Here is a 13,042-nt window from a genome sequence, read left to right on the forward strand (position 1 = left end):
CGAAACCAGGGGGTTCGGCACAGGGGGTTTCTTCATCTTTTCTCTCTTATTCGCTTGGATTTTATTTTTGTCGATTAATACTGTTTTGGGACCTTCAATTTTGCAGCTATGGATGGATTTGTTGAAGATGTTACTGCCGTTGTAAATGGAAAGATTTTCCCCTTTAGTATTATGTTTCTTTTTTTATGAGTATATCCGGCATGAGAGAAAGATTGAAGAGTTTGTGATTTTTTGATCAGCTGCTGGCAAATGCAGGAGACGTAGATTAAACGACTTATGTGGCAAGTTGTCATTGGAGGGCTGTTTTTTGAGATTGGGGAGCCCAACCGGCGTGAATGTATTATCTTCAGTAAAACATAGAAAATGTCCATTTCTAAAAACAATGCCTAAAAAATGACAGAAATCTAGCCATTACAAATAAGACATCTAATAATAGGAAAGGAAAACGATAGAAGCTTCCACTAGTGATGTCCCCTAGCACAAGGGTGGGCGGTGGTCGATTACATCCAACCCATCTACCTACCTTGTCTGAAAAAGTCGATTAATTTTGTAAAGCCAGTTTTGAATATCAAGTACTTCAAAAAACGAACCTTTTGGATTCTCTCTCTCTCTCTCTCTCTCTCTCTCTCTCGTAGATTTTCTCAAGTTTGATTTGGTTATATAAAATCAAACTATCTTATCTTATCTCATTTCATATAATCATTATAATTTTTTCAAACTCCCGCGTAAAATATAATAAATAATTTAATTTTTTCAAAATTTAAAATAAAATAATATTAAAAAAATTATATTCTAATAATATTTTGTTTAACTTTAAACTTTCATCTTATCTTATCTTATCTAAACTGCGTAACCAAACATGGTATAAGGGTGCTGGATGAGTATCTGCATCTGACTACCCCACCACCCCGCTCGGGGTTCATGTATAACAAGTGGGTTGTTACAATGATTGTTACAGGCTTATACTGAGAAGTAGGGGTGGCAAATTGTATTTTCAGGTCGTATTCATATTGTGTCAAGTCATGAACATTCGACTATATAAATCAACTTGAACCTGACTCGTTAAACTTAAATGTGTCAAATTTTCAAACCTTAATTCAACTCATTTAGATAACGGTTTATGTCGTGTCATCAATTTTGACACATTAAATAATTAATCAGAAATAAATTAACACAACACGACCTATTAAAACTATTTTCATGTAAATTGATTGAACTAAGACGCATAACTCATTTGACATGATTAATATAATTTTATATAAAAATTAAAATCTATATTTATTAGTAGCCACAATATCTTAAAAATATAGATCGATATATTTTAAATTTTAACATATAATAAAACCAATATTATAAACCATATAATAACAAATATGATCATAGGTTTAAAATTACAATCGTAGCAATAAAAATAATAAAAATATAATAACACTTAAAAATAATAATATTACAATTTACCAATAATAAAATTTTAATTTTGAAATGAAATCTAAACGGGTCAAAATGAATTGATTTCATATTAAGCGGATTAACTAGTTATTGACCCATTAATAAATTGTGTATTAACGGATTAACTTGTTTTAATCTAAACCCGTGAACATCAAATCAAAATCTGTTAATTTTATATTATATTCGTATTAAATTCACAAATCATGTCACAAATTGCTACCTCCACTGAAAAGGCAATAGTAGTTACATGGCTTATGAGTGAGCCATTGCGCGTTGGATCAACGTTATAGATGGTTGACAATGGTTGGAAAGCAAGCTCACGTGATCACGAGTCAATGTGTTGCCATACTTTCATTGGTACATCACCAGTATGGGTTGCATGTACTGCCGTACAGGTGGTCGTCGGCCTTGCCCCCATGTGTGACTACAGTGTGAGTGCCCTCATCCAAATGCTAGGGAGTGGATTGGTCCCAACGGTAGTCTGCCTATGCACGGCGCAACAAAAATCCCCTACTTCCCAAAACCAACCTACAACAAAAACAAAACAAAAATAAACCCAAATCTTGTTGGATCTAGTTTTATTTGCTGCGTAGTCTTGTATATTCGGCTTCCTCGGCCTCTTGTTGCACGAGTCATCCTCCTATCTTTCTTGTCACTTGCCACCTAATAGGCCCAGATTAGACAGATCTTGAGACGGAGAACAAAATAGCTGCAGTCCTTACATAGGAAGCAATAGAATTACGACACAAGCATAGAAGTAAGAGAAATGCAAGGGTATCGATTTTGGACTCGAGCATTTCTATCGATATTCTTTTTTAATTTAGTAATAAATAAGTATTTTTTTTAATAATTTTATGATTTAAAAAATAAAATAAAAAATATTAAAAAAATACATGAAAAAAATTAAAATAATATTTTCAATTGGCATTGTCGAGAGCTACTCTCGATGGCTCTAGCACGGCTCTTAAAGTAAACCAAAGTTATTAATTCACGGTAACTATACATTTACAATATTTTTATAATTTAGTTTAAATCAATCAATATAATCATATCATTTTATTAAAAAATATTTTTAATTTTATATAATTACTTTTCGTTTAAGTTAAATTATTTAATAATTATAAATTAATTATAAAATTATCATTTTCTTTAACTTATTAAATCTTTTATTCTAATTTGTGTAAAGACCCAGCCCAGATCAAGTTGCTAAAAAAAATTATATTTCTTTTTTCGTTTATCAATGTAGAGTGTAATTGTATTTTAAACAATATTTTTAAACATTAAAAAATACATATTTATTAATAATTACCTTTTGAATTATTAGAAAATTACAATACACTGGGCGGGTGCATTGGATGTGCATTTTTTATTTATTAAAAATTGCTATAGATATAAATAAATTATATAAAAATAAATTTATAAACTTATGTGAGTTGAGAAGATTCATTAGATTTATTTGATAATAAAATTGATTTTATAATCTAACACATTATTTTGATAATAAAATTGATTTTATAATCTAACACATCATTCCGTTTCGCTTAAAATTTCGATCCCATTTTGGCCATTCTGATCAAATTTAGGTCATTTTGGTCAGAATTGAGTGTTTTGGTTTCCATTTGTTTTAGTAGTTTTTTTATACTTAGATGATATTTTTGTAAATTTTAAATCTAAATGGTATTTAATTAATTCTAAAATATAAATATATTTATATATTTTTAATTTTTTTTAAATTTTAAATATGTCTTCTCATTCTCTATTTTTTTAAATATAATTATTTTTAATAATTTATCTATTCTTTTATTTTTTCTTTATTTTTATATCTTAACTCAAGTTTGTAATTTTTTTTAACATATATTGATTTTATAAATATTCAATTATTCTATATATATATACACATATATATAATACACACTTATATATATATATATATATTTATTTTATTAATTATTAATTTATATATACATATAAATATTTATATATAATATATAATTAATTTTAAAACGGTATACCAAAATATGTTAATATTGAAATATTTTATTTAAGTATCTTAACCGAAATGGATACCGATACGGCATTTCAAACTTTACAACTTATTTTCCTCTTTTCAACCGCCCCAAACAACAACAAAAAAAAAAAAAAAAAAAAAAAAACCAAAAACAAAAAAGAGTCCACTCTTCCCTCTCCCTCTCTTCTCTGTGATTGCTGCTCGCCGCTGCGCCCAGCCCCACGCCATTCGTGCCGCACCGCCGTTGGTAAGCCACTCCGTCCGTCTCTCTTTCCCTCAGTTTTCCATCTCTCTCGTGCTCTCTCACTCGTCTCTCTCTCTCTCTCTCTATCTCCATCTCTGCACCTGCTCTCATGGCCGCGCCTCCTCGCCGCTTCTCCCGACCACGACACGCTGCAGGTATGTCTCTCTCTCTACTACGGTTTCATCTCTCTCTCTATATGTCGCGCTCTACCCCTATCTAACTCCTCGGTCTCTCCCTCCCGCAGACGCTCTCTCTAGGTTTAGGCCGCGACCGACAGAGGCCACCGGATTCAACGTGCGCCTCTCGAAGCTATGGTAATACCTCGATATCTCTCTCCCTAGCCGTTCGGTTTTCTCCCTTTACATCCGCGTGTTCCTCACCATCTCAAACTCGAATTTAATCTTGTTTTTCTGTGTTACAGAGCATCGAGAACATCCCTAGACAGCGCGAACTTGCTCTCGAATTCGACCGACCACCGCTCTAAATTTGGATAAGGTACCCTAGAGCTTTAGCCTCGTAACCACTGCTTGATTTTTGTGACTTTGATGTTTGGTGCCAACTGGGAGTTTGTATTGTCTCTGTTTGTATATTGGAAGTTGTAGATTGAGTAATTTAATGGCTGGTTGATATTTGGAGGGACTCTGTTTGTAATGTCGTCGACAGAGGAGGGGATGGACGTAAAATAGTGGGTTGATGTTCCGATGTGTCGGAAGTATGCTTGTAAATGGTGATGTGCGTTGTGGTGAATTGTAAATGAATCCAAGCAGGTTGCGTTAATTTATTGGTGTAGTAGTGCGTGGACGTTGTACTTAGGCCATTATAAACCCAAGGCCTCATTATGAACTATTTTGGTTATGGACTATTTAAGGGCTTGTTTTGAGCTATACTTTGGGTTATGGAATTTTGTTAGTTAGGTTGGTTATGTACTGATATGAGTTATTAACATGGTAGTGATATTTTATGATTTAGGTTGTGATACTACTTTTGTTTTCAAAGCTTAGATAATACATTGTAAAAGTCAGTAAGTGGTGCTCCTATGCTAGAATTTGCCTAAAATGACTGTGATTGATTTTGTTAAAAACCTGCATATTTTGTTTTGAAAATAGGCTCGGTTATTTTCTGCACTAGTTCTTTCATACATTGTTGCTTTGGGCTTCTTCCATTGTATTGAATGGAAAAAACCGGCATATTTTGTTTTGAAAATAGGCTCGGTTATTTTCCGCACTAGTTCTTTCATACATTGTTGCTTTGGGCTTCTTCCATTGTATTGAATGGAACGAGTTTTAATGACTTTTACACTACTTTCCGTAGCACGTAGTTTGTAATTAGGTTCTTTTTTGTATACTCCATGTGTACGCCGGCTTTGCCTAATTACGTGGATCAATAAAATCTTTCTTATAAAAAAAAAAAAAAAAATTCTGCACTAGTCTATGTATCTGGACTTCGAAATCTGACATTTTATTATGACTGGTGTAGACATGAGCAATTTTTGTACTTAGTTTCTCTATTCCATAAAATGTCAACATGAAGTCTGAAATATTTTATCTGATTATATGATATTATCTAATCAGTATACTATTTCCATTATTGTATTGTATATGAAGACCATAAGGCATAAGATTATGTTTTGCTCTTATTTTTGGCCCTGTCACAGGATATAATAGTGGCCTCTGTTTTGAATGCAATCGTTTTGGTGACATGGTGATTATATTATGTTTGGCTATCCGCAGAATGCACAACTCTGCCACGGGGGTAAACATGGTCTATGTTTTGAGTGCACTCACTTTGGTGACAAAACATTGATTTATGTTCTGCTTGGCTAATTGTAAATATGAACAACCTTGCCATGAGTGTAAGCATGATCTTTGTTTTTGTTTTTGATGTTGTTTAGTATGCTTGTGCCTAAGTTCTTTTTATATATTATTATTGTAATGAAATGCTTCTGAAAACACCACTGCCATATTTTTGAAAATTGTTTGTTTTTGCATTTTGTAACTAGGTCATGTTTACACACTAATATAGGTACGCTGCTTACTGAGTTTGTGGATTCATCCCTTTATCTCCACCATTTTTTTTTTTTAGATGAGTTTGATGGTTATGACAATTGGAATAGTTGGCACGTGACAGGAAGATAAGAGAAAGGTGAGATAAATGCTAGGTGGCATAAATGGATTAATCTCATTAAGGGGAATTTCGCCAGTGCGTAGTTTATTCTGTTAGGAAGAAATTCTTGAGACATTTGATTTTGGAGGATTATTGTATGTAAGTTTTAGATTTTGTGGATTTCAGGTTAAAAGGGATCACCTCCGAGTACTGGGCATGACAGTTTGATCGTCGTCTATCGTGTATTGAGAATTGAATAACACCCAACCTAGGCCTTGCTTATTGTTTTATTATCTTCTTTTTCTTTCTCGTCATCCTTTTGTTTGGAGAAATTTAAATGGATCTCTCTCCATTCAAGCGGGACATCGATGAGCTTATTAACGAGTTTGCTGAGGTGCTTCCTTGTTTTGATCACAATTTTCTTGAATAAATTCAAAGGCTTAATTTTCAGTTTTCCTTCATTTGTTGTTAATTTCTGTTTTAAAATATTGGGGAGTGACAGGGGGAATCAACAGCTTTGGCTGATATGAAGAGAGTATGGATTTCTAGGAAGTTCTCCTACATATACGAGGCTAGTCCTTCTACCAACTTGGCCTTCTTTATGCAATCATTGTATGCCCATTCAATTGGTATGCTTTTTTGAGTACTTTGATTTGGTTAATAGATTACATTGTGTCACCAAACCCGCCTGAATCAGAAGCCATTGGATCCCGTGGTCTAAAGATTTTGAATTCATGCATTTTGCTTCACTAAACTATGGTAACTCGCATGTACTCCTATGCAGGTTACATGATAGGTAATGCTTCTTTATCACACAGATTGGGTGGGCTCTATTGCCTTTACTGCCTCTATGAGACTCAGCCTTTCAAACCTCCTTTCAGAATTTATCTATCCATTGGTGTGTCTTCACTTCGAACTTGATACTACATTGTGAGGAACTTTAATTTGGGTTATTGTTTATAGTTTATACTGATGAACATGGCATTCTGATGCAATATTATTATACAATTTTTTTATATTAAAGCATGCAGAATGCTTTAAGTTAGTTTGAAACTCCTTTTTCATCTATTGTATATGCTGTGGGAGTTCAATGATATGTAATTCTTATAGTTTTTACTTGACACATGATTCCATTTTGATATGGCCGTATTCCCGGATCATCTAAGCTTCATGCCAACTATTTGGGGGCGGGCATATTCCATTATTTCTAGGATAGCTTCCTCCGTTATAACATTGGCAATCGTATACATCCTTTTGCTTTCAAAGTTTGTCTAGTGTCAATGGTATACACCCTTCCCAACCAATATGAATGATTAGTCTTCCCTCACTCCAATATTTATACCATTGAGACTGGTACCATAAGCCTTTGAGTTCAATTCATAGTGTTCATATATATAAATGGCTATTCTTTTATAACTTGTATCTTTTGCTTAACTTATCTGCTGTTAGGATTTTCATTGATTTTGCATTCAATATAGTAGTTGAGGTTCTCTTGTAGCTATCTATTTTTTTCAAGATTTTCGTTGGTTCCAATGAAAGTCTGAGGCTTGGTTTGTTTTCACAAACCATCTCATATCATCTCATTTAATCTAATCATTACAACTTTTCTAAGCTCCCAAACAAAATACAAAAAATAATTCAACATTTTCAAATATTAAAACAAAAATAATATTAAAAAATAATATTTTAACAATATGTTATTCAACTTTCAACTTTCATCTTATTTGTGTAACCAAACGAGGCCTGAATCTACTTTATTTGGCAAATACCTTAGAAGCTCTCTCTCTCTCTCTCTCTCTCTCTCTCTCTCTCTCTCTCTCTCTCTCTCTCTCTCAAAACTCACCTCAGTTCTCATTTGACAGGAGAGCTGAAGAAACTTACAAACCTTGTTGTTGATGCAAAAGGAAAAGGTCTAAAAGTGGTATCTCCTTTGATCAGGATAATGCTTGAGAAAAACATGTTCCTCTTTGGGTCTGTAGAAATAAATGAAGGTTCTGTGACGGAGACAGTGAATCAACTCACAGAATTACAGAATGCCCGCATTCAAGCTGCATATAAGAAGTATGTCATCAGCATAGTACTTCTATTTGGCATTTTCCTTATTCAACATATTACTAATAAATCAAATATTCTGAACCTCTTATTGGTTTTGCCTTTCAATTAACAGGTTGCTTGCTAATACTCGAATGGAACACTTCCTTCACATGGACTTGGTACGTTACATAGTTCCTTATGAGATACATTTATGTAAGATCATACACTTCTTGAGCAGACACATGAACGTGTGTATAAACTATGTTCATTTTACCATAAAAGAATTTATTGGTGAAACATACATGATTCTTCTTTTTTAACTATAGTGACCAACTTGGGTTGAGAGAGTTTTCTGAGGAGCTGAGAGTTGTTTGGAATTCTGAAAGTTCTGAGTTGTATCCCCAGTAACATCAATATGTGATACAGCATAGTAATCGGAAGTTTATCCTAACAGTAACTTTGAAATAACAATAGAAACGTTACCAATTAACGATTTTTTACTATACATAAAGATATCATCCCCTCCCTTCATTTTAATCCCTTTTTTAATGACTCTGCAGTACCATGTAAGTCCTGTGTTGCTGTGCCCTGTGCATATTTGCTGTGGCTCAACTAATTGTAAAATGGAAGATATCAATTCTGGGCATGGTTTTTCTTCATAATCATTCACAACATGCATTGATAGATCAGATGGGTATCCTACACCCTCAATATTGGGTAAAACTGGCAACAGAGGTTTTCTGCACATGCATGAGTTATGTTCACTGTTGATAAATTATCACTTGCCTAAAAAATGTAACCAGTAGGAAATAGTCTATTTAGTCACTTTTAATATTCTGATGCTCTTTTGTACACTCCCTGTGTACTTGGGCTTTGCCTTCTTTTATGAATAGAATACCTTGATTACTGATAAAAAAAAAATCTGATACTGTTTCGTATGTGGATTCAAACCCTTCATTGGGTGGGACCCAATGTGAAATTTTATAACTTTAAGCAGGAGGTAAAGTGGACTCAAGGTTTGAAATCAGCACCATCTACTTTAATACCATAATAAATTACTGCTTATGCCAGAGTTTTAGTTGATAAGAAATGATGGATTTAATGATTTAGTCAATATTCTAATACCCATCAATGAAAACCTGGCGATCATCTGACCTACAATAATCAAGCTATGAATTTTTTTTTGGTAAAATCAAAGTGAACCACAGCCTATCTTAGATGGCTCCAAACCAGGCATGAGCTGTGAAATTTGTAGCGGAATGGTAATAAATTTTTAAGTATGATTGAGTTCTTCTGCTGGGAGTGCTTATTCAACTTCGTTGATTGATGTTCATGAGGGTTCTGAAGTCGGATGAGGACTGACTAATGATTTATTTATTTTTTATATCCGTGGGTATCTGGGCCAGCTTGTGCGCAACTCGACTAAACCCACGGGGCCCTGAAGTTAATGGCCAGGTAAACCTCCAGTGGCCCTGAGGGGACTCGAACTAGGACTGACTAATGATACAATGATCTAAATGCTAATTTTGAATCACCTCAATGAAACTGGTATTGATTTGAGGTACTGGTTTCTAGTACCGTGGGCATCTTCATGTTGATGGCGTATATACCATTTTTTGTTCTTTATTCCTTGGTTTGATTTCTTCAGTGCTATACTCGAACATCATTTTTCATGGTTTGAAAGTTGTAACAATTCACTCTGCCCCCAGATCTTCATAAATAGGTCTGGCAAGCACTATTAGTTAAAATTACCAACCAGTCTTAAAGTTTGTGTGATATTGGTGGGCAGGGAAAATAGTTTAGCAACTTATCAACTTGTTTAGGGGGTGATCTTTCATCTTGACACAATACAATGGATTTCCTTCAATATTCTCTTCAAATTAGCTTTTGGTTTAGACAGCATCTGACTTCCATTTTTTGGTCCAACATATACCAGGGAATGGAAGTTGACTTGAATGTGGTCCAGAAAATGTCAACAGAATATGCAGAGGCCAAGAAGTTAGCCATTGAAGGTACTTTACTTCTTCTCACCAAGTTCAGCTGCAACGGATAAATCAGTCATTGAATTATGGAAGTAACTTCTATATTATTAATTGATGTCATTCTGCTAAGTGGTGTGCTATTGGCTCTCATTCTAGAAAGCTAGTATGGTGGATGGCCCTGAAGATATCCAAAATGATGACATTAAGCTATTACTTTCCATCCTGGTTTGTTCCACACGGTGCATCCTAAAACATAAATCAGTTACGTTTTAGGATTTCCCGCAGGATATTCTAACACTACTTGTTTGGGTCTTTATTACAATTACGATTTTCAATGATCGTGCCTAATTTTTTTTAATGCTTCACAGAAAATATATATCCCTTACAATCCATATCGTTAATGAATGTCTTAACATTGTGAATACTAAGTCACTATTCTTTCATTTTCTGTATTCTTTTGGAAACATTTACATTTATGTTATTAGAATGCATGGTTTTCCTACACCAGTTGCACTGTTAAATACTCTCCCAAGATAACCCGAAAAGTTCTTCACAGAAAAAATGATATGACCTTTTCTATATTTTTGTGGTGCCATTTGCAAATGATTTCTTCAGCTTTATGGGCAGTTTTATAGGTGTTTGTGTCTAGCTGGTCTACTCGCTCGATTATATTTACGTTAACTTCTTTATTTTGGACTTTCATCTTAATTTCTCGCTAAAGAAGCCAGCAAGGTGGCAGATGTCCAAGACATAAAGCACATAGCAGAAGATAAAAATTTGATTGGAGACACAATGGAAAAGATCACAGATGACTGGATCGTACACAAAGACATTTTTTACCGGCAAACACGATCAAGTCAGCATCCTCCTGAAGAACCACAGCAGTTGCTGCTACTAAAACAGCGAGAAGAACAACTGCAAGGGGATGAAGACTTTGATCAGGAACTGGAACGGCTCCTATCAGAACCATAATGTCAAGGGCATCTGTAGGAGCTTCATAAAAGGCTTGGTTTCCTCCATTCTTGAGCAAAGTTGAGGGGCAGGGATAATTTATTAGTACTGTTGACGCCATTCTTATTTCACTTTGATACAAAAAGTACCTACTTCAGCTTTTGTTCCAGGAGAGGAATGTTCATGGTTGCCCAGGGATGGATGGGTTCTAGTCTGATTATGCCATCTGTTTGCAGAATTGATTTGTACATACATTAAAATGAGTGTGCAGAATTAAAATCTTGAATAATGATTCCATCTTAACTATTTAGAATATGCCTACATTTAATTTGTTCTGGGTTGCACATATGGTTCCATCTTTCTGGTTGCGTTTTGCATTTTAACTGTTTGGCAAATCCCCAGCTTTCGATGTTTTATTTGGATGCTTGTTCTCTACTCGAGGAATTTGGCAAACCTGAAACCTCTCTCTGTACACATACTATGAACAGGGCTGTACAAAAAAGCCGCATGTCTGTCCCGGCCGAAGTTTTCGAACTAGCTTGACCCAAAAATCCACTCCGAGCATATGTAAAAAAGGAAACCAGAATTACCTGTACATGTTATGCTTCAGATTGGATAATACCTGATACTCGTTTATTAATCGAAAGTGAGATAAGAGACGAGGTTTAGGTGGTCAACAACTATGATTAGACCGTGTTCGACAACGAACTTAGATAGGGTCAGATATGGATCTCACGTCGCAGCCTCTCCCATGCATTCTCATGCCCCTATGCAGTGAAATCAACCTAGTTCGCACACTGGAGTTCCTCGCCACATAGCGCGTTTTTGCACCACTTTAGGAAAAGCAATCCACGACAGCCCAGAGCACTTGATGCCAAACACCATGGAAATTGCCCCCAACAGCCATATTCTTAGCCCTTGTTTTGCAGTCACAAAAACAGAGCACTCCACCAATGCCATGCATGAGAAACTAGCAATTCGGCCACCACTAAGAGAGGCAAGCTCTGACCTAAATCACCCATGCAGTGCCACCTTTGGGACCCTAGAGGCCATCGTACCAAACGTCTCTCCAATCACGCTATTTAAGCAGCGAAGGGCTAGACCCTAGCGCACAAGCTTCCCGCGCGATTTTAGGCATACCCAACCATTGGGAAGATTCCCTCAGCCACAAGGTCAACCTCAAGTGTAAGAAGGGTTTTACGTTTTTAAGAATTTGGTTTGGTTAATGGCGTTGACGAGGATCGAGGTATGAAAATATGTGAACGAAAACTCTAAAAACTGACTAGACTCATGAGAAGTGTATGGAGCTGTCACGTGACTTCTATCCTAAATAGTAATAATAAGTAAAAACGGGTCAGATCAAAATAACTAGATTTTTCGAAAAAAAAATTTCGGGTCAGGTATCTATTAATTGCTCAATCGGTTAAAACAGAATCAACATTGTTTTGGGTTGGGCAGGAAGGTTGGATTTCGGATCGGATGAATAGTCCTAACTACGAATCAAAATAGAGTTGCTTTATGTACTTTTTGAAAAGAATGTGTGGCACTTGCGTACTCTATAGCTATAAATATCATTTCTCTTTTTATATTTATCAAGACTTATGGTTCTTATATTTACTACTAGGGAAAAGAACCTTTTTTGAGTTGTCTCCTCTTTGTCAATTGTAACTTAGTCATGAAGTCGATGTTTACTCCTACAGTTTCCTCAAGGAAATGGATGCATGCGTTGTTGCTGATTCGTTCTACGTGCATGCTGGATGTAAGCGTATGATAGAATATGTTTGGATAGATGGAAAGTGAGTAAAAATTGGCCAAATCCAAAAAAGAAAAAAAAAAAAGAAGAAGAGAACTTTGATATTAAGGACTGCGGTCTATAGTTCTGAGTCCTGACCTATAGTTACATGCAAGGAAAATAGGCTTAACTAGTAGCTGAGGACTACGGCCCACGGGCCACCCATCATACCGAAAGATGCACTATGTATTCTAAGCCCATTTGGTTGACTTGTGACACTGGAAATTCTTTTAACTTTTTCCTTTTTTTGTAATTCTCATTCAAGAAAAATTTAGTTACAAGCATAATTATATATTAATCTACACATCAATTTAATATGATTGATCAAAAAGTAAATTTTATTAAAAATAATATTAATTTAAATTTTAAATATGAAAAAATCAGTATTAATATGTAGATTTATATGCGATTTTGTTTGTATATAGTAAAACTTAATTTAATTGGATTAAAAACTGTCATTCGTTCTGGACTCGGTACAC

The 13,042-nt window shown here is 34.7% G+C and overlaps 1 protein-coding gene across 12 annotated transcripts; it reads left to right on the forward strand.

Moving 5' to 3' along the window:
* The first annotated feature begins 3,542 nt into the window (after nucleotides 1–3,542).
* LOC122310825 lies at nucleotides 3,543–11,115 on the forward strand. Of its 12 annotated transcripts, none has more exons than XR_006242691.1 (13): nucleotides 3,543–3,704; nucleotides 3,946–4,015; nucleotides 4,123–4,196; nucleotides 5,784–5,843; nucleotides 5,991–6,198; nucleotides 6,307–6,433; nucleotides 6,589–6,702; nucleotides 7,667–7,865; nucleotides 7,972–8,017; nucleotides 9,240–9,293; nucleotides 9,775–9,850; nucleotides 9,977–10,081; nucleotides 10,542–10,682. XR_006242691.1 is itself a non-coding variant. In XM_043124993.1 (13 exons), exons 6-13 carry the CDS (start codon nucleotides 6,142–6,144, stop codon nucleotides 10,790–10,792), a joined length of 924 nt encoding a protein of 307 aa, XP_042980927.1. In that variant the 5' UTR covers nucleotides 3,544–3,704; nucleotides 3,946–4,015; nucleotides 4,123–4,196; nucleotides 5,356–5,553; nucleotides 5,784–5,843; nucleotides 5,991–6,141; the 3' UTR covers nucleotides 10,793–11,115. The 12 variants fall into 12 exon arrangements, 11 of the variants coding, with proteins under 11 accessions (XP_042980933.1, XP_042980927.1, XP_042980928.1 ...); XM_043124993.1 differs by lacking the exon at nucleotides 9,977–10,081 and adding an exon at nucleotides 5,356–5,553 and having other exon boundaries at nucleotides 3,544–3,704; nucleotides 10,542–11,115; XM_043124994.1 differs by lacking the exon at nucleotides 9,977–10,081 and adding an exon at nucleotides 5,432–5,553 and having other exon boundaries at nucleotides 3,544–3,704; nucleotides 10,542–11,115.
* The last annotated feature ends 1,927 nt before the right edge of the window (nucleotides 11,116–13,042 follow it).

Source organism: Carya illinoinensis, chromosome 5 (assembly GCF_018687715.1).
Source record: "Carya illinoinensis cultivar Pawnee chromosome 5, C.illinoinensisPawnee_v1, whole genome shotgun sequence".
Taxonomy (NCBI): Eukaryota; Viridiplantae; Streptophyta; class Magnoliopsida; order Fagales; family Juglandaceae; genus Carya; species Carya illinoinensis.

Bases quoted from the DNA above. Each gene is read 5' to 3' on its own strand.
- LOC122310825 (XM_043124993.1), top strand. From the start codon at position 6,142: ATGGATCTCTCTCCATTCAAGCGGGACATCGATGAGCTTATTAACGAG. The intron at 6,434-6,588 runs GTATGCTTTTTT...ACTCCTATGCAG, and splicing joins ATTGTATGCCCATTCAATTG to GTTACATGATAGGTAATGCT. The intron at 7,866-7,971 runs GTATGTCATCAG...TTCAATTAACAG, and splicing joins ATTCAAGCTGCATATAAGAA to GTTGCTTGCTAATACTCGAA.